General features: G+C 37.9%; 1 protein-coding gene across 6 annotated transcripts in view; it reads right to left on the minus strand.

Annotated features, from left to right (window-relative positions):
- Positions 1 to 24,693, minus strand: part of Pi3K68D (phosphatidylinositol-4-phosphate 3-kinase catalytic subunit Pi3K68D) — an 86,346-nt gene that overhangs the window by 32,344 nt on the left and 29,309 nt on the right. For all 6 annotated transcript variants that reach the window (XM_073986845.1, XM_073986846.1, XM_073986848.1 and 3 more), the window contains 2 exons: positions 611 to 754; positions 5 to 550 (listed from right to left, as the gene is read on the minus strand). In XM_073986845.1, coding sequence (XP_073842946.1) covers positions 5 to 550; positions 611 to 754 — 690 coding nt within the window. The remainder of the gene's footprint in view (positions 1 to 4; positions 551 to 610; positions 755 to 24,693) is intronic.

Raw genomic sequence — 24,693 nt, forward strand, 5'->3', positions numbered from 1 at the left:
TTACTGTCACAGGTAAATATGACCGGTGCCCCATAACCCTTAAACTGACCACCATTTAAGGTGGCCGCCTCAGCATCGGGAAATAGAGCATTCAAGGCGGGATGTACCAGAATCTTAATACTTGTCTCATAGTGATAATGGTAATTAAATTCCGAGGCAATTATGTGACCCACATTTGTTGTCTCATCATTGTGTGGATAATTCTGACGCAATTCCTTAACCATATAGTAAAAATCTAATAACTCCGGATCAATGGTCCTTTGATCGGTGACCATATCATAGAGACGTGAATAAGTTTTTCGCCTATCCAAAACATGTTCAACATTGAGTACCGGGGCATAGGCTTCATTTGCCACAAAATCACGGGCAAAGGTGTTGAATGAGGCAATACTGCCTCCGGTGCCACTGTTACGCGGTGGCAGAGGTGGTGGTGGAGAATGTGAGTGGGATTGTGTTTGTGCCGAGCCAAAGGAATAGGTGGATTGTGCATCAAAATCACGAGCATTGTCTGCGGCGTTACCATAATCCAGACGCCAACCTATGTTGGATACTGAGAAAAAAAAATAATTTGTTTAATTTCAATAAGATTTTTAAAATCATTACTACATACCATTGGGACTAACAGCTGTCTTGTCCAATTTATTAACTGCCTCATAGACGGGATCTGAACATTGTGTACTACCACCACTGTAGAGATAATCAAATGGATCATATTCGGCATAGAAGGAGGTACAATCGGAGCCATCATCTTCACCTGAAAATATTGAATGAAGCATTTTTTTCAGTTTTCAAAAAACTCTTTCTTTTTTCGCATATGCAACCGAGATAGAACAAAACAAAAAAACTTGTGTTTTCAATACTACATCGCAAGTCTGTTTGAAATTTGTTAATGAAATACAAAATAACAACAAAATCATCAATGTGTTTTGTTGTTGTTGTTCTTTTTTGCTATTCGAGTGATTTCTGAATTATACAATAATAATATTGTTGAGAACAACAAAAAAAAAATATGCGACACACAAAAAAGCGCTGCTATCTCGCGCGATACACGATACAGTATAACACACATGTATTAGGGGTATTCACAACAAACAAAAAATCTCTTTAAAATCAAGAACAAATTAAGAAGTCCAGAGTGTAATTACATTCCACGTTGGAGTTCTGAGTAGACATTGGTATACACAACAGCATCTAATCGCCTTGGTTGGACACCTAAAAATATTTTTAAAAATCCACGAAGCCTTGGTTGGACACCTAAAAATATTTTTAAAAATCCACGAGCCTTTGTAAGAACCCTAAAAATATTTTTAAAATCCACGAGCCTTTGTAAGAACCCTAAAAATATTTTTAAAAATCCACGAAGCCTTGGTTGGACACCTAAAAAAATTTTTAAAAATCCACGAAGCCTCTGTTGGACACCTAAAAATATTTTTAAAAATCCACGAAGCCTTGGTTGGACACCTAAAAATATTCTTAAAAATCCACGCGCTGCTATCTCGCGCGATACACGATACAGTATAACACACATGTATTAGGGGTATTCACAACAAACAAAAAATCTCTTTAAAATCAAGAACAAATTAAGAAGTCCAGAGTGTAATTACATTCCACGTTGGAGTTCTGAGTAGACATTGGTATACACAACAGCATCTAATCGCCTTGGTTGGACACCTAAAAATATTTTTAAAAATCCACGAAGCCTTGGTTGGACACCTAAAAATATTTTTAAAAATCCACGAGCCTTTGTAAGAACCCTAAAAATATTTTTAAAATCCACGAGCCTTTGTAAGAACCCTAAAAATATTTTTAAAAATCCACGAAGCCTTGGTTGGACACCTAAAAAAATTTTTAAAAATCCACGAAGCCTCTGTTGGACACCTAAAAATATTTTTAAAAATCCACGAAGCCTTGGTTGGACACCTAAAAATATTCTTAAAAATCCACGAAGCCTTGGTTGGACACCTAAAAATATTCTTAAAAATCCACGAAGCCTTGGTTGGACACCTAAAAATATTTTTAAAAATCCACGAAGCCTTGGTTGGACACCTAAAAATATTTTTAAAAATCCACGAGCCTTGGTAGTTGCCCTAAAAATATTTTTAAAAATCCACGAGCCTTGGTAGTTGCCCTAAACATATTTTTAAAAATCCACGAGCCTTGGTAGTTGCCCTAAAAATATTTTTAAAAATCCACGAGCCTTGGTAGTTGCCCTAAAAATATTTTTAAAAATCCACGAGCCTTGGTAGTTGCCCTAAAAATATTTTTAAAAATCCACGAGCCTTGGTAGTTGCCCTAAAAATATTTTTAAAAATCCACGAGCCTTGGTAGTTGCCCTAAAAATATTTTTAAAAATCCACGAGCCTTTGTAAGAACCCTAAAAATATTTTTAAAAATCCACGAAGCCTTGGTTGGACACCTAAAAATATTTTTACAAATCCACGAAGCCTTAGTTGGACACCTAAAAATATTTTTAAAAATCCACGAAGCCTTGGTTGGACACCTAAAAATATTTTTAAAAATCCACGAGCCTTGGTAGTTGCCCTAAAAATATTTTTAAAAATCCACGAGCCTTGGTAGTTGCCCTAAAAATATTTTTAAAAATCCACGAGCCTTGGTAGTTGCCCTAAAAATATTTTTAAAAATCCACGAGCCTTGGTAGTTGCCCTAAAAATATTTTTAAAAATCCACGAGCCTTTGTAAGAACCCTAAAAATATTTTTAAAAATCCACGAAGCCTTGGTTGGACACCTAAAAATATTTTTACAAATCCACGAAGCCTTAGTTGGACACCTAAAAATATTTTTAAAAATCCACGAAGCCTTGGTTGGACACCTAAAAATATTTTTAAAAATCCACGAGCCTTGGTAGTTGCCCTAAAAATATTTTTAAAAATCCACGAGCCTTGGTAGTTGCCCTAAAAATATTTTTAAAAATCCACGAGCCTTGGTAGTTGCCCTAAAAATATTTTTAAAAATCCACGAGCCTTGGTAGTTGCCCTAAAAATATTTTTAAAAATCCACGAGCCTTGGTAGTTGCCCTAAAAATATTTTTAAAAATCCACGAGCCTTGGTAGTTGCCCTAAAAATATTTTTAAAAATCCACGAGCCTTGGTAGTTGCCCTAAAAATATTTTTAAAAATCCACGAGCCTTGGTAGTTGCCCTAAAAATATTTTTAAAAATCCACGAGCCTTGGTAGTTGCCCTAAAAATATTTTTAAAAATCCACGAGCCTTGGTAGTTGCCCTAAAAATATTTTTAAAAATCCACGAGCCTTGGTAGTTGCCCTAAAAATATTTTTAAAAATCCACGAGCCTTGGTAGTTGCCCTAAAAATATTTTTAAAAATCCACGAGCCTTGGTAGTTGCCCTAAAAATATTTTTAAAAATCCACGAGCCTTGGTAGTTGCCCTAAAAATATTTTTAAAAATCCACGAGCCTTTGTAAGAACCCTAAAAATATTTTTAAAAATCCACGAAGCCTTGGTTGGACACCTAAAAATATTTTTACAAATCCACGAAGCCTTAGTTGGACACCTAAAAATATTTTTAAAAATCCACGAAGCCTTGGTTGGACACCTAAAAATATTTTTAAAAATCCACGAGCCTTGGTAGTTGCCCTAAAAATATTTTTAAAAATCCACGAGCCTTGGTAGTTGCCCTAAAAATATTTTTAAAAATCCACGAGCCTTGGTAGTTGCCCTAAAAATATTTTTAAAAATCCACGAGCCTTGGTAGTTGCCCTAAAAATATTTTTAAAAATCCACGAGCCTTGGTAGTTGCCCTAAAAATATTTTTAAAAATCCACGAGCCTTGGTAGTTGCCCTAAAAATATTTTTAAAAATCCACGAGCCTTGGTAGTTGCCCTAAAAATATTTTTAAAAATCCACGAGCCTTGGTAGTTGCCCTAAAAATATTTTTAAAAATCCACGAGCCTTGGTAGTTGCCCTAAAAATATTTTTAAAAATCCACGAGCCTTGGTAGTTGCCCTAAAAATATTTTTAAAAATCCACGAGCCTTGGTAGTTGCCCTAAAAATATTTTTAAAAATCCACGAGCCTTGGTAGTTGCCCTAAAAATATTTTTAAAAATCCACGAGCCTTGGTAGTTGCCCTAAAAATATTTTTAAAAATCCACGAGCCTTTGTAAGAACCCTAAAAATATTTTTAAAAATCCACGAAGCCTTGGTTGGACACCTAAAAATATTTTTACAAATCCACGAAGCCTTAGTTGGACACCTAAAAATATTTTTAAAAATCCACGAAGCCTTGGTTGGACACCTAAAAATATTTTTAAAAATCCACGAGCCTTGGTAGTTGCCCTAAAAATATTTTTAAAAATCCACGAGCCTTGGTAGTTGCCCTAAAAATATTTTTAAAAATCCACGAGCCTTGGTAGTTGCCCTAAAAATATTTTTAAAAATCCACGAGCCTTGGTAGTTGCCCTAAAAATATTTTTAAAAATCCACGAGCCTTTGTAAGAACCCTAAAAATATTTTTAAAAATCCACGAAGCCTTGGTTGGACACCTAAAAATATTTTTACAAATCCACGAAGCCTTAGTTGGACACCTAAAAATATTTTTAAAAATCCACGAAGCCTTGGTTGGACACCTAAAAATATTTTTAAAAATCCACGAGCCTTGGTAGTTGCCCTAAAAATATTTTTAAAAATCCACGAGCCTTGGTAGTTGCCCTAAAAATATTTTTAAAAATCCACGAGCCTTGGTAGTTGCCCTAAAAATATTTTTAAAAATCCACGAGCCTTGGTAGTTGCCCTAAAAATATTTTTAAAAATCCACGAGCCTTGGTAGTTGCCCTAAAAATATTTTTAAAAATCCACGAGCCTTGGTAGTTGCCCTAAAAATATTTTTAAAAATCCACTAGCCTTTTTGGTTGGCCTAAAAATATTTTTAAAAATCCACTAGCCTTTTTGGTTGGCCTAAAAATATTTTTAAAAATCCACGAGCCTTGGTAGTTGCCCTAAAAATATTTTTAAAAATCCACGAGCCTTGGTAGTTGCCCTAAAAATATTTTTAAAAATCCACGAGCCTTGGTAGTTGCCCTAAAAATATTTTTAAAAATCCAGAATTCCTCTGCCAGCGACTACCCCTAATATTTTTTTGTGTGAAATTTGCCCCCCAGCTATGAATTGTTTGTTGTGTTTTTTCGTCACCAGAAACCTCTTTTTTAATAGAATGAGGGGGAAATACTGATTATCATGTGTGTCATTATTGTTATTATTGCCATCATCATCATAGTTTCGTTGTGGTGAAGAGTGTCATCCTTGGTGAGATTAGCATCATTTTTTGCTGGGAATTATAATTTGGTGTTCACAGATTAGCAACACTCAGCTGTTTATGTTTTTGACAGCCACTAAAAAAAGAAGTCATCCAAAAAAAGAAGATCTCTCTGAGAAAAGATACTAAAATGAAATATGTACCAACTACATTGTGACATTGACATAGGCCCACACATTATAAATAGATTAACCAAAGAAAATAAAATAGAAATAGAAACACACAATGATTTGTTACTGCTGGTCTCTCGTGTTCTGTTATGGCCAATTTGCTTTCCTTGCCATTTTCCTTATTAATTTTTTAATATTTTGATTTTATCGCGTAAAGTTGTTTGCTTTTATTTGAGGTACCTCTCTCCTCTCTCACTGTGAGTTTTTTTGGGATATGATATGATTAATTTTCATATTATATTGCTTTTGACAAATTAGTTATTTATGCCCTCTCCCTTCTTCCTCTCTTCTTAACTATGACACCTCGAATTTTAAAGTGATGACACGATAAGCATACTCACGACCATTACGTAGTGACCGATCATGTGTAGAAATTATAGAAAATTATTCATAGAACTTCATTGATACGTGCAAACAGTCCCAGCCCCAGCTGATTTTACTATTCCAAGAGTAAACGCAAACAAAAGCCTGTTGCAATTTTTTTCCCAAACATCTGCTATTGTAGAATGAAAGCAGGGAAAAATGTGCACAACTGTTTTTTTATCAAAAATGTATATTTATGCAATTTGCACAGTGGTTACAGATTGAAGTGGGCATGATAAAATAAATTAGTTTCATAGAAATTTTTGACAAAAAGAAGTTTTTAGCAGATAATCCACGGTAGCGGGTTCTATGCACCGGATGGACGCGAAATCCAGAAGGTTTAAGCCGGTCAAATTGGCACACCCATATGCCGCTACCACAACAACAACCCACGATAAAACATATCAAATGTCTCAGAAGAAGATGTCCCCACATCATAGAAAAAATTTATAAAAAATTTTATTATTGCAATCAAAGAATAAAAGGCCTCAGAAAATGACTATCCGGACATATAAGATGACTTCTAGAAACGGTTTTTTTTACCTTTGGGCATACATGTTCTCCCTACCGAACATAAAAAAATGTATCTCTGGGCTTTAGGCCATAAAAAGTTCTCTCAAGCAGCGGACGCGCTTCGATGGCATAGAACATTTATTCAAGGACTCTTAGGCGGCATAGCCGGTAATATAGAAGGTGTGCAGAAACGATATCCCATTACGTGTAAAAAATAATTTCTGCCCATATAAAAACATTGCTAAATGTCAAATATATTTGACACAGGGACTGAGAGGGTTAATGACCTTAGGGTATTCCCGATGATCCAACCGATCTTATAATCATTGACAGCTGTATTGCAGAAGACCAGATAACCGCATAAGACGTCTGTATAGAAAAGGCCTCAGTGGTCGGGCTTCTATATTGAGAAGGTCCGCATAAGACGTCGTCCATTTAGCAGACGGGAGACGATCCAATTTAACTTTTTTTGAAAAGAAGACGGCCCCGACTGGACAACTTCCCTATAAAAGCCCACTTCATAGGAGCATTCTTTATAAAAGTCGGACTACTTCGACAACTTCTGCAATCACAAAAACCTTTTAGGTCGTCTTCTGTATAGAAACGATCTCATTGATCGACTTCTGTATAGAAAACTTCCTCATTGGACGACTGCTGTATAGAAGTCGACCTCATAGGACGACTTCTCTACAGAAAACGACCCTGGATGTCGACTTATGTATATAAAAACGACGCCTGTACATAAGATGGCCTGTCATTAAGCGACGTCTATATATAAGATGACCATATAGTCCCAATTCTGTATGGAAGACGACCTCCTAGGCCGATATCTGTATGGAACATGACCTCATTGGTCGTCTTCTGTATTGAAGACGATCTAATAGGGCGACTTCTGTATAGAAGGCGACCATATAGACGCTTTCTTTAAAGAAGAATCCGTTGTTGGTAGACTTCACAGTATGGAAGACGACCTGGTTTCTTTCAGAAAGGGTCTATCGAACCCCGGTTACGTTTAGAAAAGGTCTATGGAAGCACGTTTTCTTTCAGAAATGGTCTATAGAAGGCCAGTTTCTTTCAGAAAGTGTCTATAGTAGCCCATTTACTTTCAGAAAGGGTCTATAGAATCCCAGTTTCTTTCATAAAGGGCCTATAGAAGCCCGGCTTATTTCAGAAGGAGCCTATAGAAGCCCGATTTCTTTCATAAAGGTTCAATAGAAACCAGGTTCCTTCCAAAAAGGGTCAATAGAAGCCCGGCTTTTTTCAGAAGTAGTATATAGAAGCCCGGTTTATTTCAGAAAGGGTCTATAGAAGCCCGGTTTCTTTCAGAAAGGTTTTATAGAAGCTCGGTTTCTTTTAGGAAGGGTCTATAGAACCTCGGTTTGTATAAAAGCTCTGTTACTTTCAGAAAGGGTCAATAGAAGCACCATTTCTTTCAGAAAGGGTATGTAGAGGCCCGGGTTCTTTCAGAAAGGTTCTATGATTTCTTTCAGATAGAGTCTGTAGAAGAATCTTCCATTCAGAACAGGCCTATAGGCGACTCCATTGTTTGACTTCTATATAGAAGACGATCTCATCGGCCGACTTCTGTATAGAAGACAACCTCATAAGTTGACTTTTGTACAGAAGACGACCTCACAGATTGCCTTCCGTAAAGAAGACGACCTCACAGGTTGCCTTCTGTATAGAAGACGACCTCAGAGACTACCTCATAAGACCCTTTATATATACACGAAGATCTTATTGGATGACTTCTGAGTAGAAGATGACCACATTGGTCGACTACTTTATAGAAGAAATGTTATCTTCTCTATAGAAGATCGCCTCATTGTTTGGTTTCTGAATAGAAGACGACCTCATTGGTCGACTTCTGAATAAAAGACGACCTCATTGGTCGACTTCTGAATAGAAGACAACCTCATAAGTCGACTTCTAAATAGAAGACAACCTCATAAGTCGACTTTTGTATAGAAGACGACCACATTGGTCGAGTTCTGAATAGAAGACGACCTCATTGGTCGACTTCTGAATAGAAGACGACCTCATTGGTCGACTTCTGAATAAAAGACGACCTCATTGGTCGACTTCTGAATAGAAGACAACTTCATAAGTCGACTTCTAAATAGAAGACAACCCCATTGGTCGACTTCTGAATAGAAGACAACCTCATTGGTCGACTTCTGAATAAAAGACGACCTCATTGGTCGACTTCTGAATAGAAGACGACCTCATTAGTCGACTTCTGAATAGAAGACAACCTCATTGGTCGACTTCTGAATAGAAGACAACCTCATTCTGAATAGAAGACGACCTCATTGGTAGACTTCTGAATAGAAGACGACCTCATTGGTAGACTTCTGAATAGAAGACGACCTCATTGGTCGACTTCTGAATAGAAGACGACCTCCTTGGTCGACTTCTGAATAGAAGACGACCTCATTGGTCGACTTCTGAATAGAAGACGACCTCATTGGTCGACTTCTGAATAGAAGACGACCTCATTGGTAGACTTCTGAATAGAAGACGACCTCATTGGTCGACTTCTGAATAGAAGACGGCCTCATTGGTCGACTTCTGAATAGAAGACGACCTCATTGGTCGACTTCTGAATAGAAGACGACCTCATTGGTCGACTTCTGAATAGAAGACGACCTCATTGGTCGACTTCTGAATAGAAGACAACCTCATTGGTCGACTTCTGAATAGAAGACAACCTCATAAGTCGACTTCTAAATAGAAGACGACCTCATTGGTCGACTTCTGAATGGAAGACGACCTCATTGGTCGACTTCTGAATAGAAGACAACCTCATAAGTCGACTTTTGTATAGAAGACTATCTCATTGGTCGACTTCTGAATAGAAGACGACCTCATTGGTCGACTTCTGAATAAAAGACGACCTCATTGGTTGAATTCTGTATAGAAGACAACCTCATAAGTCGACTTTTGTATAGAAGACTATCTCATTGGTAGACTTCTGAATAGAAGACGACCTCATTGGTCGACTTCTGAATAGAAGACGACATCATTGGTCGACTTCTGAATAGAAGACGACCTCATTGGTCGACTTCTGAATAGAAGACGACCTCATTGGTCGACTTCTGAATAGAAGACGACCTCATTGGTCGACTTCTGAATAGAAAACTATCTCATTGGTCGACTTCTGAATAGAAGACGACCTCATTGGTCGACTTCTGAATAAAAGACGACCTCATTGGTCGACTTCTGAATAGAAGACGACCTCATTGGTCGACTTCTGAATAGAAGACGACCTCATTGGTCGACTTCTGAATAGAAGACGACCTCATTGGTCGACTTCTGAATAGAAGACGACCTCATTGGTCGACTTCTGAATAGAAGACGACCTCATTGGTCGACTTCTGAATAGAAGATGACCTCATTGGTCGACTTCTGAATAGAAGACGACCTCATTGGTCGACTTCTGAATAGAAGACGACCTCATTAGTCGACTTCTGAATAAAAAAAGACCTCATTGGTCGACTTCTGAATAGAAGACGACCTCATTGGTCGACTTCTGAATAGAAGACGACCTCATTGGTCGACTTCTAAATAGAAGACTATCTCATTGGTCGACTTCTGAGTAAAAGACGACCTCATTGGTCGACTTCTGAATAGAAGACAACCTCATAAGTCGACTTCTAAATAGAAGACGACCTCATTGGTCGAATTCTGTATAGAAGACAACCTCATTGGTCGACTTCTGAATAGAAGACGACCTCATTGGTCGACTTCTGAATAGAAGACGACCTCATTGGTCGACTTCTGAATAGAAGACGACCTCATTGGTCGACTTCTGAATAGAAGACGACCTCATTGGTCGACTTCTGAATAGAAGACGACCTCATTGGTCGACTTCTGAATAGAAGACGACCTCATTGGTCGAATTCTGTATAGAAGACAACCTCATAAGTCGACTTTTGTATAGAAGACAACCTCATAAGTCGACTTCTAAATAGAAGACGACCTAATTGGTCGACTTCTGAATAGAAGACGACCTCATTGGTCGATTTCTGAATAGAAGACGACCTCATTGGTCGACTTCTGAATAGAAGACGACCTCATTGGTCGACTTCTGAATAGAAGACGACCTCATTGGTCGACTTCTTTATAGAAGACGACCTCATTGGTCGAGTTCTGAATAGAAGACAACCTCAATGGTCGACTTCTGTATAGAATACGACCTCATTGGTCGACTTCTAAATAGAAGACGACCTCATTGGTCGACTTCTGAATAAAAGACGACCTCATTGGTCGACTTCTGAATAGAAGACAACCTCATAAGTCGACTTCTAAATAGAAGACGACCTCATTGTTCGAATTCTGTATAGAAGACAACCTCATTGGTCGACTTCTGAATAGAAGACGACCTCATTGGTCGACTTCTGAATAAAAGACGACCTCATTGGTCGACTTCTGAATAGAAGACAACCTCATAAGTCGACTTCTGAATAGAAGACGACCTCATTTGTCGACTTCTGAATAGAAGATGACCTTAATGGTCGACTTCTGTATAGAATACGACCTCATTGGTCGACTTCTAAATAGACCTCATTGGTCGACTTCTGAATAGAAGACGACCTCATTGGTCGACTTCTGAATAGAAGACGACCTCATTGGTCGAATTCTGTATAGAAGACAACCTCATAAGTCGACTTTTGTATAGAAGACAACCTCATAAGTCGACTTCTAAATAGAAGACGACCTTATTGGTCGACTTCTGAATAGAAGACGACCTCATTGGTCGATTTCTGAATAGAAGACGACCTCATTGGTCGACTTCTGAATAAAAGACGACCTCATTGGTCGACTTCTGAATAGAAGACAACCTCATAAGTCGACTTCTAAATAGAAGACGACCTCATTGTTCGAATTCTGTATAGAAGATGACCTCAATGGTCGACTTCTGTATAGAATACGACCTCATAGGTCGACTTCTAAATAGAAGACGACCTCATTGGTCGACTTCTGAATAAAAGACGACCTCATTGGTCGACTTCTGAATAGAAGATGACCTCAATGGTCGACTTCTGTATAGAATACGACCTCATTGGTCGACTTCTAAATAGAAGACGACCTCATTGGTCGACTTCTGAATAAAAGACGACCTCATTGGTCGACTTCTGAATAGAAGACAACCTCATAAGTCGACTTCTAAATAGAAGACGACCTCATTGTTCGAATTCTGTATAGAAGACAACCTCATTGGTCGACTTCTGAATAGAAGACGACCTCACTGGTCGACTTCTAAATAGAAGACGACCTCATTGGTCGACTTCTGAATAAAAGACGACCTCATTGGTCGACTTCTGAATAGAAGACAACCTCATAAGTCGACTTCTGAATAGAAGACGACCTCATTTGTCGACTTCTGAATAGAAGACGACCTCATTTGTCGACTTCTGAATAGAAGACGACCTCATTTGTCGACTTCTGAATAGAAGATGACCTCAATGGTCGACTTCTGTATAGAATACGACCTCATTGGTCGGCTTCTGAATAGAAGACAACCTCATAAGTCGACTTCTAAATAGAAGACGACCTCATTGGTCGAATTCTGTATAGAAGACAACCTCATTGGTCGACTTCTGAATAGAAGACGACCTCATTGATCGACTTCTAAATAGAAGACGACCTCATTGGTCGACTTCTTAATAAAAGACGACCTCATTGGTCGACTTCTGAATAGAAGACAACCTCATAAGTCGACTTCTGAATAGAAGACGACCTCATTTGTCGACTTCTGAATAGAAGACGACCTCATTTGTCGACTTCTGAATAGAAGACGACCTCATTGGTCGACTTCTGAATAGAAGATGACCTCAATGATCGACTTCTGTATAGAATACGACCTCATAGGTTGACTTCTGTATAGAAGACAACCTCATAAGTCGACTTCTAAATAGAAGACGACCTCATTGTTCGAATTCTGTATAGAAGATGACCTCAATGGTCGACTTCTGTATAGAATACGACCTCATAGGTCGACTTCTAAATAGAAGACGACCTCATTGGTCGACTTCTGAATAAAAGACGACCTCATTGGTCGACTTCTGAATAGAAGATGACCTCAATGGTCGACTTCTGTATAGAATACGACCTCATTGGTCGACTTCTAAATAGAAGACGACCTCATTGGTCGACTTCTGAATAAAAGACGACCTCATTGGTCGACTTCTGAATAGAAGACAACCTCATAAGTCGACTTCTAAATAGAAGACGACCTCATTGTTCGAATTCTGTATAGAAGACAACCTCATTGGTCGACTTCTGAATAGAAGACGACCTCACTGGTCGACTTCTAAATAGAAGACGACCTCATTGGTCGACTTCTGAATAAAAGACGACCTCATTGGTCGACTTCTGAATAGAAGACAACCTCATAAGTCGACTTCTGAATAGAAGACGACCTCATTTGTCGACTTCTGAATAGAAGACGACCTCATTTGTCGACTTCTGAATAGAAGACGACCTCATTTGTCGACTTCTGAATAGAAGATGACCTCAATGGTCGACTTCTGTATAGAATACGACCTCATTGGTCGGCTTCTGAATAGAAGACAACCTCATAAGTCGACTTCTAAATAGAAGACGACCTCATTGGTCGAATTCTGTATAGAAGACAACCTCATTGGTCGACTTCTGAATAGAAGACGACCTCATTGATCGACTTCTAAATAGAAGACGACCTCATTGGTCGACTTCTTAATAAAAGACGACCTCATTGGTCGACTTCTGAATAGAAGACAACCTCATAAGTCGACTTCTGAATAGAAGACGACCTCATTTGTCGACTTCTGAATAGAAGACGACCTCATTTGTCGACTTCTGAATAGAAGACGACCTCATTGGTCGACTTCTGAATAGAAGATGACCTCAATGATCGACTTCTGTATAGAATACGACCTCATAGGTTGACTTCTGTATAGAAGACGACCTCATTTGACGACTTCTGTATTGGTAAGACATGCTGGAGGTAACCAAGGCCAAGTGTCGATTTGTAGGCCATCCAAGTGCTTGAAAATATTTCACCAAAGTAAAGAGGGCAATTGGCCATATTATGCTTTCTATAAGAGGCCTCTGAAAGGTATTCAAGGTCACTAAAGAGTACTTCGGGGTTATAAAGCAGGTAAACTAACGCGGAGGGTCTTCCTTATTCATATTATTTCACATTCATTTTGTTTTTGTTTTGCTTATTTCCGCATTATTATAATTTTTTTTTATTTTCCATTCCACTGTGCATCGTCATTAGTAATCGTCACTTTGTTGTTATTGTTTCATTTCTTTCGCATATATGTAAGTAAAAATATTTTTATATTAAATTTTTTGCGTTTAAAAAAAGAAAAACGTGTCGAACGATTCCATTATTATTTTTTTCGATTTGGCGTTTTTTCTCAATATTTTTAGTATTCACTTGCCAATTGTCGTGCTGGGCGACGCTGTCACCGACATTCACCAGAGCTTATAAACAAAAAAATGGTCTAGCGAAACAAAAAAAAAAACACACAATTGTTGTATATATTTTCCCGACGATAAGTAGCGGCGGCTAGTACCGTTCGTAATAACAACAAAAATCAACTAACTACTAATTCCCGTATCGGGCGCACTTATCATTTTGGCGGGGCAACAAATTCAATAGTTGCTTTTGCTGTTTTGGCCTTTGTAATTTTGGGGGGTTTCGCCGCCAACGAACCCATAATTCACAATTTTGCACAAATCACTTTTTCAACCTTTCGATTTTGAGGTATAATTTTAGGATTTTATTCTTTTACGTTAAAGCAAATACCCAATGGTGTTAATTCCTCTTCTTCATCGGCAATTGATTCGACTTGCACGGCAGACGGTAAATAGGTGGATTGTCTTCTTCGAGGAAATACACAACATTTTATTGATGACATTATTCCGTTATGAATTTATTTTCGACTTTTGTGCTCCCGTTGCGTACGTACTTTGAATGAGATATCAGCGTATTAAAAGAAGCGTAGAATAATCATCTAATGCGGTCAGTTGTTTGGTGGTCACCTTCTGCTAGTCTCCGAGAATCTACATATTTTCAGAGAAGTGTTTCGACAAACTACCACAAACACGAAAACCAAAAACATCACACATAAATCACGTCACCTCGTAGTCCAAAAACAAACAAAACTAAATTTTAAGAGATGTCATAGAGCAGACAGGCGGCTACCCCGAAATACCACATGGACGAGGGTGTGTGTGGTTCCTTTTCGCTACACAAATGTGGTTATTACAGGAAAGACAATAACTTAAAAGGAGAATAGAGAATGACAAATGATACTACGCTAATTGGGGATCTTCTTTTGTATAGAAGACGAGCAAATCCAGATATCAACTTCTACCTCATAGGTAAGAGAAGATCTCATAGTTCGACTTCTGTATAGAATACGACCTCATAGGTCGACTTCTGTATAGACGACGACCTCATAGGTCGACTTCTGTATAGAAGACGACCTCATAGTTCGACTTCGGTATAGAAGACGACCTCATAGGTCGACTTCGGTATAGAAGACGACCTCATAGGTCGACTTCGGTATAGAAGACGACCTCATAGGTCGACTTCTGTATAGAAGACGACCTCATAGGTCGACTTCTGTATAGAAGACGACCTCATAGGTCGACTTCTGTATAGAAGACGACCTCATAGTTCGACTTCTGTATAGAAGACGACCTCTTAGTTCGACTTCTATGTCAAGGACGACATCATAGGTCGACTTCTGTACGGAAGATGACTTCCTAGGTAGACTTCGACCCCACACGTTGACTCCTATATAGAAGACGACCTCATAGGTTGACTCCTGAATAGAAGACGACCTCATAGGTCGATTTCTGTATAGGAGACGACCTCATAGGTCGACTTCTGTATAGAAGATGACCTCATAGGTCGACTTCTGTATAGAAGATGACCTCATATGTCGACTTCTGTATAGAAGACGACCTCATAGATCAGCTGCAGTATTCAAGATGAGCTCATAGGTCGACTTCTGTATAGAAGATGACCTCATAGGTCGACTTCTGTATAGAAGATGACCTCATAGGTCGACTTCTGTATAGAAGATGACCTCATAGGTCGACTTCTGTATAGAAGACGACCTCATAGATCAGCTGCGGTATAGAAGATGACCTCATAGGTCGACTTCTGTATAGAAGATGACCTCATAGGTCGACTTCTGTATAGAAGATGACCTCATAGGTCGACTTCTGTATAAAAGACGACCTCATAGGTCGACTTCTGTATAGAAGACGACCTCATAGGTCGACTTCTGTATAGAAGATGGCCTCATAGGTCGACTTCTGTATAGAAGATGACCTCATAGGTCGACTTCTGTATAGAAGACGACCTCATAGGTCGTTTTCTGTGTGGGAAACGACCTCATAGGTCGACTTCGGTATAGAAGACGACCTCATGGGTCGACTTCTGTACAGAAGACGACTTCATGGATCGACTTCTGTATAGAAGACGACCTCATGGCCGACTTCTGTATAGAAGTCGACCTCATAGGTCGACTTCTGTAGAGAAGACGACCTCATAGGTCGACTTCTGTATAGAAGATGACCTCATAGGTCGACTTCTGTATAGAAGACGACCTCATGGATCGACTTCTGTATAGAAGATGACCTCAAAGGTCGACTTCTGTATAGAAGATGACCTCATAGGTCGACTTCTGTATAGAAGATGACCTCATAGTTCGACTTCTGTATAGAATACGACCTCATAGGTCGACTTCTGTATAGAAGATGACCTCATAGGTCGACTTCTGTATAGAAGATGACCTCATAGGTTGACTTCTGTATAGAAGATGACCTCATAGGTCGATTTCTGTATAGAAGATGACCTCATAGGTCGACTTCTGTACAGAAGACGACCTCATATGTCGACTTTTATATAGAATACAACTTTATAGCCCGACTTCTGTATTTCTGTCGACTGCTGTATAGAAGACGACCTCATGGCCGACTTCTGTATAGAAGACGACCTCATAGGTCGACTTCTGTAGAGAAGACGACCTCATAGGTCGACTTCTGTATAGAAGATGACCTCATAGGTCGACTTCTGTATAGGAGACTATCTCAAAGGTCGACCTTTGTGTAGGAGAAGATCTCAAAGTTCGACTTCTGTATAGAATTCGACCTCATAGGTCGATTTCTGTATAGGAGACGACCTCATAGGTCGACTTCTGTATAGAAGACGACCTCATGGTCGACTTCTGTATAGAAGACGACCTCATGGACGACTTCTGTATAGAAGACGACCTCATGGACGACTTCTGTATAGAAGACGACCTCATAGGTCGACTTCTGTATAGAAGACGACCTCATAGGTCGACTTCTGTTTAGAAGACGACCTCATAGGTCGACTTCTGTTTAGAAGACGACCTCATAGGTAGACTTTTGTATATAAGACGACCTCATAGGTCGACTTCTGTATAGAATATGACCTCATAGGTCGACTTCTGTATAGAATATGACCTCATAGGTCGACTTCTGTATAGAAGATGACCTCATAGGCCGATTTCTGTATAGAAGATGACCTCATAGGTCGACTTCTGTTTAGAAGACGACCTCATAGGTCGACTTCTGTTTAGAAGACGACCTCATAGGTAGACTTTTGTATATAAGACGACCTCATAGGTCGACTTCTGTATAGAATATGACCTCATAGATCGACTTCTGTATAGAATATGACCTCATAGGTCGACTTCTGTATAGAAGATGACCTCATAGGCCGACTTCTGTATAGAAGATGACCTCATAGGTCGACTTCTGTATAAAAGACGACCTCATAGGTCGACTTCTGTATAGAAGATGACCTCATAGGTCGACTTCTGTATAAAAGACGACCTCATAGGTCGACTTCTGTATAGAAGACGACCTCATAGGTCGACTTCTGTATAGAAGACGACCTCATAGGTCGACTTCTCTATAGAATACAACTTTATAGCACGACTTCTGTATAGAAGACGACCTCATAGGTCGACTTCTGTATAGAAGACGACCTCATAGGTCGACTTCTGTATAGAAGACGATCTCATAGGTCGACTTCTGTATAGAAGACGATCTCATAGGTCGACTTCTGTATAGAAGACGATCTCATAGGTCGACTTCTGTATAGGAGACGACCTCATAGGTCGACTTCTGTATAGAAGACGGCCTCATAGGTCGACTTCTGTAAAGAAGACGACCAGATAGGTCGACTTCTGTATAGAAGACGACCTGATAGGTCGACTTCTGTATAGAAGACGACCTCATAGGTCGACTTCTGTATATAGACGACGACCTCATAGGTTGATTTCTGCATGGAAGACGACCTCATAGGTTGGCTTCTGTATAGAAAACGACCACATAGTTCGGCTTCTGTATAAAAGAAGACCCCATTTATCAACCTCCGTATAGAAGACGACCCCATATGTCGACTTCTATATAGAAGACGGCCTCATAGATCGACTTCTGTGTAGAAGACGACTTCATTGTTTGACATTTATATGGGAGATGACCTCATAGGTTGACTTCTGTATAGAAAATCACCCCATATGTCGATTTCTGTATGGACCGCAACCTCATAGGCCAACTTCTATATAGAAGACGATCTTCTAGATCGATTTCTCTATAGAAGATGATCTTATTGATTGTTTTATGTATAGCAGGATATAAATATGTCAACGTTTATGGTCCTTGGAAGAAATCTATCTACAAAAATAGTGTCCAAGGGAGATCCACAACACGAAGTTGAACGGATAGTTAAGTACTAATATGCTATGCAGGGAGGGGTTAGAATTTATGCTTTCAGGGGGTGTGTTAGTGGGAAATCTTAGCTTTCTTGTATTATTCGTGGAACAAACAAAACCAACTGTGAACGATTGTGAATTTTATCAAAATGTAAGAAATGCCTTAAAGGAATAAATTCTAAAATTTCTTTTTTTTTGTTAGCCATTTTTTAAATAATAGGCAACAACAATAACCCAAAGATAGATAAAACAAACAAAAAAAAAAAACAACAATGAGCCATATAAAAATGCAGCAGTAGAGAGGCTAAGAGGCTAAAGGGGGGAAGTGTTAAATGATTTCGGTCTTTTGAGATTGCATTCAAAATTTGCTTAAAATAGGGAATATGCAAATAAAAAAGTGACTGATAACGAATTTTGATGGATACAATTTGTATTAGAGCAAACAAATTTTGGTATAAAAGACAACAAACCCTTTCTTCTTCATCTTCTTCTTGGTTTCTATTTAAAGTTGAAAGGAATAAAACAACAGAGTTTTTTGTTGGTTTGTAATGAACATTTCTGGTTTATTCGCAGACATTTTTATCTCAATACAATGATAATAAAATACAAAAAAGAAACACACACAAAAACAACAACAAGTTTTTTTCAAGATGGACACAAGAAATGATTGTTTAATGTCTTTTTATACAAAAATGAAAACAACAGCAAAGAGGGCACCACTGTTATCAGATAAAAATGTACGAATTTGGGTTTTAAATGAATTGAATGATATTTATTGAATGAATTTTAAAATGTGAAACAAGAAAAACAAAATTATGAGAAAATTTACAAATTGTTGTTTGTTTTTTTTTTAGGTTAATAATACGTACATTGGTTTTTTGTGAATACTATAATTGATAATATATGTATATAATAAAAATTTCAAAACTTTCCTCCTGTTGTTTAAGAAACAAAACTAAAATAATTTGGAAAATTTTGTTAAAATATTTAAAATTATATCCATGAAATACAATATTATAGGCTGCGTTTTGTTTTTGGCAATCAATTTTTTAACTCGAAATTAAAATCGAGGAAAAAGGAAAACATGTTTTTTTTTTAAATTTCTAATCAGACCCTTAGCTCAGTAGCTGCATCAAATACTCATCGTCGTTTTGGTGTTTTATCTATCTTTCGTTTGTTGGTGTAACCTCAGTTTTTTACTTCGATTTTTGTTAGTCAAAATAAATTTTTTCTTGTTCGAAACTGGCTTAGAGAGCATTTTTCTCAGTGGCATTTTTTGGTTTGTTTTTTTTTTTTTAATACAATTTTTAGTTACAGTTCGTTTTGGTTTTTATTGTTCTTTTTCATATCTAATTTTTAGTAAGTCTTTTGGTAACTGAAATTACAAAAAGAGAGAAAGAGAAAAAGAAAGTTTTAAGGATAATCATCATCATATAGAGAAATGTATATTCAATTTTTTGGTAATAGGGGGACAACAAACACATACACATATTTGAATATCAAATTAAAAAAACTCGGAAAAATTAGCATGCTTGTAAGGGGAAATAAATAATTTTGAGTTTTGTAATGTTTCAATTCCATTCAGTAAGCAGAAAAACATCCAATACTCCAAGTTCTATACCCAGTCTATAGAAGCACCCTTTATATCTGAAAGGGTCTATAGAAGCACCCTTTATATCTGAAAGGGTCTATAGAAGCACCCTTTATATCTGAAAGGGTCTATAGAAGCACCCTTTATATCTGAAAGGGTCTATAGAAGCACCCTTTATATCTGAAAGGGTCTATAGAAGCACCCTTTATATCTGAAAGGGTCTATAGAAGCACCCTTTATATCTGAAAGGGTCTATAGAAGCACCCTTTATATCTGAAAGGGTCTATAGAAGCACCCTTTATATCTGAAAGGGTCTATAGAAGCACCCTTTATATCTGAAAGGGTCTATAGAAGCACCCTTTATATCTGAAAGGGTCTATAGAAGCACCCTTTATATCTGAAAGGGTCTATAGAAGCACCCTTTATATCTGAAAGGGTCTATAGAAGCACCCTTTATATCTGAAAGGGTCTATAGAAGCACCCTTTATATCTGAAAGGGTCTATAGAAGCACCCTTTATATCTGAAAGGGTCTATAGAAGCACCCTTTATATCTGAAAGGGTCTATAGAAGCACCCTTTATATCTGAAAGGGTCTATAGAAGCACCCTTTATATCTGAAAGGGTCTATAGAAGCACCCTTTATATCTGAAAGGGTCTATAGAAGCACCCTTTATATCTGAAAGGGTCTATAGAAGCACCCTTTATATCTGAAAGGGTCTATAGAAGCACCCTTTATATCTGAAAGGGTCTATAGAAGCACCCTTTATATCTGAAAGGGTCTATAGAAGCACCCTTTATATCTGAAAGGGTCTATAGAAGCACCCTTTATATCTGAAAGGGTCTATAGAAGCACCCTTTATATCTGAAAGGGTCTATAGAAGCACCCTTTATATCTGAAAGGGTCTATAGAAGCACCCTTTATATCTGAAAGGGTCTATAGAAGCACCCTTTATATATGAAAGGGTCTATAGAAGCACCCTTTATATATGAAAGGGTCTATAGAAGCACCCTTTATATATGAAAGGGTCTATAGAAGCACCCTTTATATATGAAAGGGTCTATAGAAGCACCCTTTATATCTGAAAGGGTCTATAGAAGCACCCTTTATATCTGAAAGGGTCTATAGAAGCACCCTTTATATCTGAAAGGGTCTATAGAAGCACCCTTTATATCTGAAAGGGTCTATAGAAGCACCCTTTATATCTGAAAGGGTCTATAGAAGCACCCTTTATATCTGAAAGGGTCTATAGAAGCACCCTTTATATCTGAAAGGGTCTATAGAAGCACCCTTTATATCTGAAAGGGTCTATAGAAGCACCCTTTATATCTGAAAGGGTCTATAGAAGCACCCTTTATATCTGAAAGGGTCTATAGAAGCACCCTTTATATCTGAAAGGGTCTATAGAAGCACCCTTTATATCTGAAAGGGTCTATAGAAGCACCCTTTATATCTGAAAGGGTCTATAGAAGCACCCTTTATATCTGAAAGGGTCTATAGAAGCACCCTTTATATCTGAAAGGGTCTATAGAAGCACCTTTTATATCTGAAAGGGTCTATAGAAGCACCCGTTATATCTGAAAGGGTCTATAGAAGCACCCTTTATATCTGAAAGGGTCTATAGAAGCACCCTTTATATCTGAAAGGGTCTATAGAAGCACCCTTTATATCTGAAAGGGTCTATAGAAGCACCCTTTATATATGAAAGGGTCTATAGAAGCACCCTTTATATCTGAAAGGGTCTATAGAAGCACCCTTTATATCTGAAAGGGTTTATAGAAGCACCCTTTATATCTGAAAGGGTCTATAGAAGCACCCTTTATATCTGAAAGGGTCTATAGAAGCACCCTTTATATCTGAAAGGGTCTATAGAAGCACCCTTTATATCTGAAAAGGTCTATAGAAGCACCCTTTATATCTGAAAAGGTCTATAGAAGCACCCTTTATATCTGAAAGGGTCTATTGAAGCACCCTTTATATCTGAAAGGGTCTATAGAAGCACCCTTTATATCTGAAAGGGTCTATAGAAGCACCCTTTATATCTGAAAGGGTCTATAGAAGCACCCTTTATATCTGAAAGGGTCTATAGAAGCACCCTTTATATCTGAAAGGGTCTATAGAATCACCCTTTATATCTGAAAGGGTCTATAGAAGCACCCTTTATATCTGAAAGGGTCTATAGAAGCACCCTTTATATCTGAAAGGGTCTATAGAAGCACCCTTTATATCTGAAAGGGTCTATAGAATCACCCTTTATATCTGAAAGGGTCTATAGAAGCACCCTTTATATCTGAAAGGGTCTATAGAAGCACCCTTTATATCTGAAAGGGTCTATAGAAGCACCCTTTATATCTGAAAGGGTCTATAGAAGCACCCTTTATATCTGAAAGGGTCTATAGAAGCACCCTTTATATCTGAAAGGGTCTATAGAATCACCCTTTATATCTGAAAGGGTCTATAGAAGCACCCTTTATATCTGAAAGGGTCTATAGAAGCACCCTTTATATCTGAAAGGGTCTATAGAAGCACCCTTTATATCTGAAAGGGTCTATAGAAGCACCCTTTATATCTGAAAGGGTCTATAGAAGCACCCTTTATATCTGAAAGGGTCTATAGAAGCACCCTTTATATCTGAAAGGGTCTATAGAAGCACCCTTTATATCTGAAAGGGTCTATAGAAGCACCCTTTATATCTGAAAGGGTCTATAGAAGCACAGTTTATATCTGAAAGGGTCTATAGAAGCACCCTTTATATCTGAAAGGGTCTATAGAAGCACCCTTTATATCTGAAAGGGTCTATAGAAGCACCCTTTATATCTGAAAGGGTCTATAGAAGCACCCTTTTCTATCAGAAAGTGTCAATAAAACTCCACGTGTCTTTGTAGTTGCCCTAAAAATATATTTGGAAATCCACGAGCCTTTCTATGTGCCCCAAAAATATTTTTAAAAATCCACGAGCCTTTCTGGGTTCCCCAAAAATATTTTAAAAATCCACGAGCCTTTCTAAGTGCCCCACAAATATTTTAAAAATCCACGAGCCTTTCTAAGTGCCCCACAAATATTTAAAAAATCCACGAGCCTTTCTAAGTGCCCCACAAATATTTTTAAAAATCCACGAGCCTTTCTATGTGCCCCACAAATATTTTTAAAAATACACGAGCCTTTCTAGGTGCCCCAAAAATATTATTAAAAATCCATGAGAATTTTTAGGTGCCCCAAAAATATTTTTAAAAATCCACGAGCCTTTCTGGGTGCCCTAAAAATAGTTTTAAAAATCCACGAGCCTTTCTGGGTGCTTTAAAAATGCTTTTTTTTTAAATCCACGAGCCTTTCTGGGTGCCCTAAAATATTTTTAAAAATCCACGAACCTTTCTGGGAGCCCTAAAATATTTTTAAAAATCCACGAGCCATTCTAGAATCCCCAAAATTATTTTTAAAAATTCACAGGCCTTTCTAGGTGCCCAAAAATATTTTTAAAAATCCACGAGCCTTGGTAGTTGCCCTAAAAATATTTTTAAAAATCCACGAGCCTTGGTAGTTGCCCTAAAAATATTTTTAAAAATCCACGAGCCTTGGTAGTTGCCCTAAAAATATTTTTAAAAATCCACGAGCCTTGGTAGTTGCCCTAAAAATATTTTTAAAAATCCACGAGCCTTGGTAGTTGCCCTAAAAATATTTTTAAAAATCCACGAGCCTTGGTAGTTGCCCTAAAAATATTTTTAAAAATCCACGAGCCTTGGTAGTTGCCCTAAAAATATTTTTAAAAATCCACGAGCCTTGGTAGTTGCCCTAAAAATATTTTTAAAAATCCACGAGCCTTGGTAGTTGCCCTAAAAATATTTTTAAAAATCCACGAGCCTTGGTAGTTGCCCTAAAAATATTTTTAAAAATCCACGAGCCTTGGTAGTTGCCCTAAAAATATTTTTAAAAATCCACGAGCCTTGGTAGTTGCCCTAAAAATATTTTTAAAAATCCACGAGCCTTGGTAGTTGCCCTAAAAATATCCACGAGCCTTTCTGGGTGCCCTAAAAATAGTTTTAAAAATCCACGAGCCTTTCTGGGTGCCCTAAAAATAGTTTTAAAAATCCACGAGCCTTTCTGGGTGCCCTAAAAATAGTTTTAAAAATCCACGAGCCTTTCTGGGTGCCCTAAAAATAGTTTTAAAAATCCACGAGCCTTTCTGGGTGCCCTAAAAATAGTTTTAAAAATCCACGAGCCTTTCTGGGTGCCCTAAAACTAGTTTTAAAAATCCACGAGCCTTTCTGGGTGCCCAAAAAATAGTTTTAAAAATCCACGAGCCTTTCTGGGTGCCCTAAAACTAGTTTTAAAAATCCACGAGCCTTTCTGGGTGCCCAAAAAATAGTTTTAAAAATCCACGAGCCTTTCTGGGTGCCCTAAAACTAGTTTTAAAAATCCACGAGCCTTTCTGGGTGCCCTAAAACTAGTTTTAAAAATCCACGAGCCTTTCTGGGTGCCCAAAAAAATAGTTTTAAAAATTCACGAGCCTTTCTGGTTTCCCTAAAAATAGTTTTAAAAATCCACGAGCCTTTCTGGGTGCCCCAAAAATATTTTTGAAAATCCACGAGCCTTTCTGGGTACCTGGGTGCCCTAAAAATAGTTTTAAAAATACACGAGCCTTTCTGTGTGCCCTAAAAATATTTTTAAAAATCCACGTTCCTTTTTTTGGTGCCCTAAAATTATTGTAAAAAATCCACGAGCCATTCTGGGTGACCTAAAAATAGTTTTAAAAAATCCACGATCCTTTCTGGGTGCCCTAAAAATAGTTTTAAAAATCCACGATCGTTTCTGGGTGCCCTAAAAATTGTTTTAAAACCCCACGAACCTTTCTGGGTGCCCTAAAAATAGTTTTAAAAATCCACGATCCTTTCTGGGTGCCCTAAAAATAGTTTGAAAAATCCACGATCGTTTCTGGGTGCCCTAACAATATTTTTAAAAATCGACGAGCCTTTGCAGATGCCCTGAAAATATTCTTAAAACCCCACGAGCCTTTGC

Source organism: Musca autumnalis, unplaced genomic scaffold (assembly GCF_047663935.1).
Source record: "Musca autumnalis isolate F117 unplaced genomic scaffold, ASM4766393v1 scaffold_4, whole genome shotgun sequence".
Taxonomy (NCBI): domain Eukaryota; kingdom Metazoa; phylum Arthropoda; class Insecta; order Diptera; family Muscidae; genus Musca; species Musca autumnalis.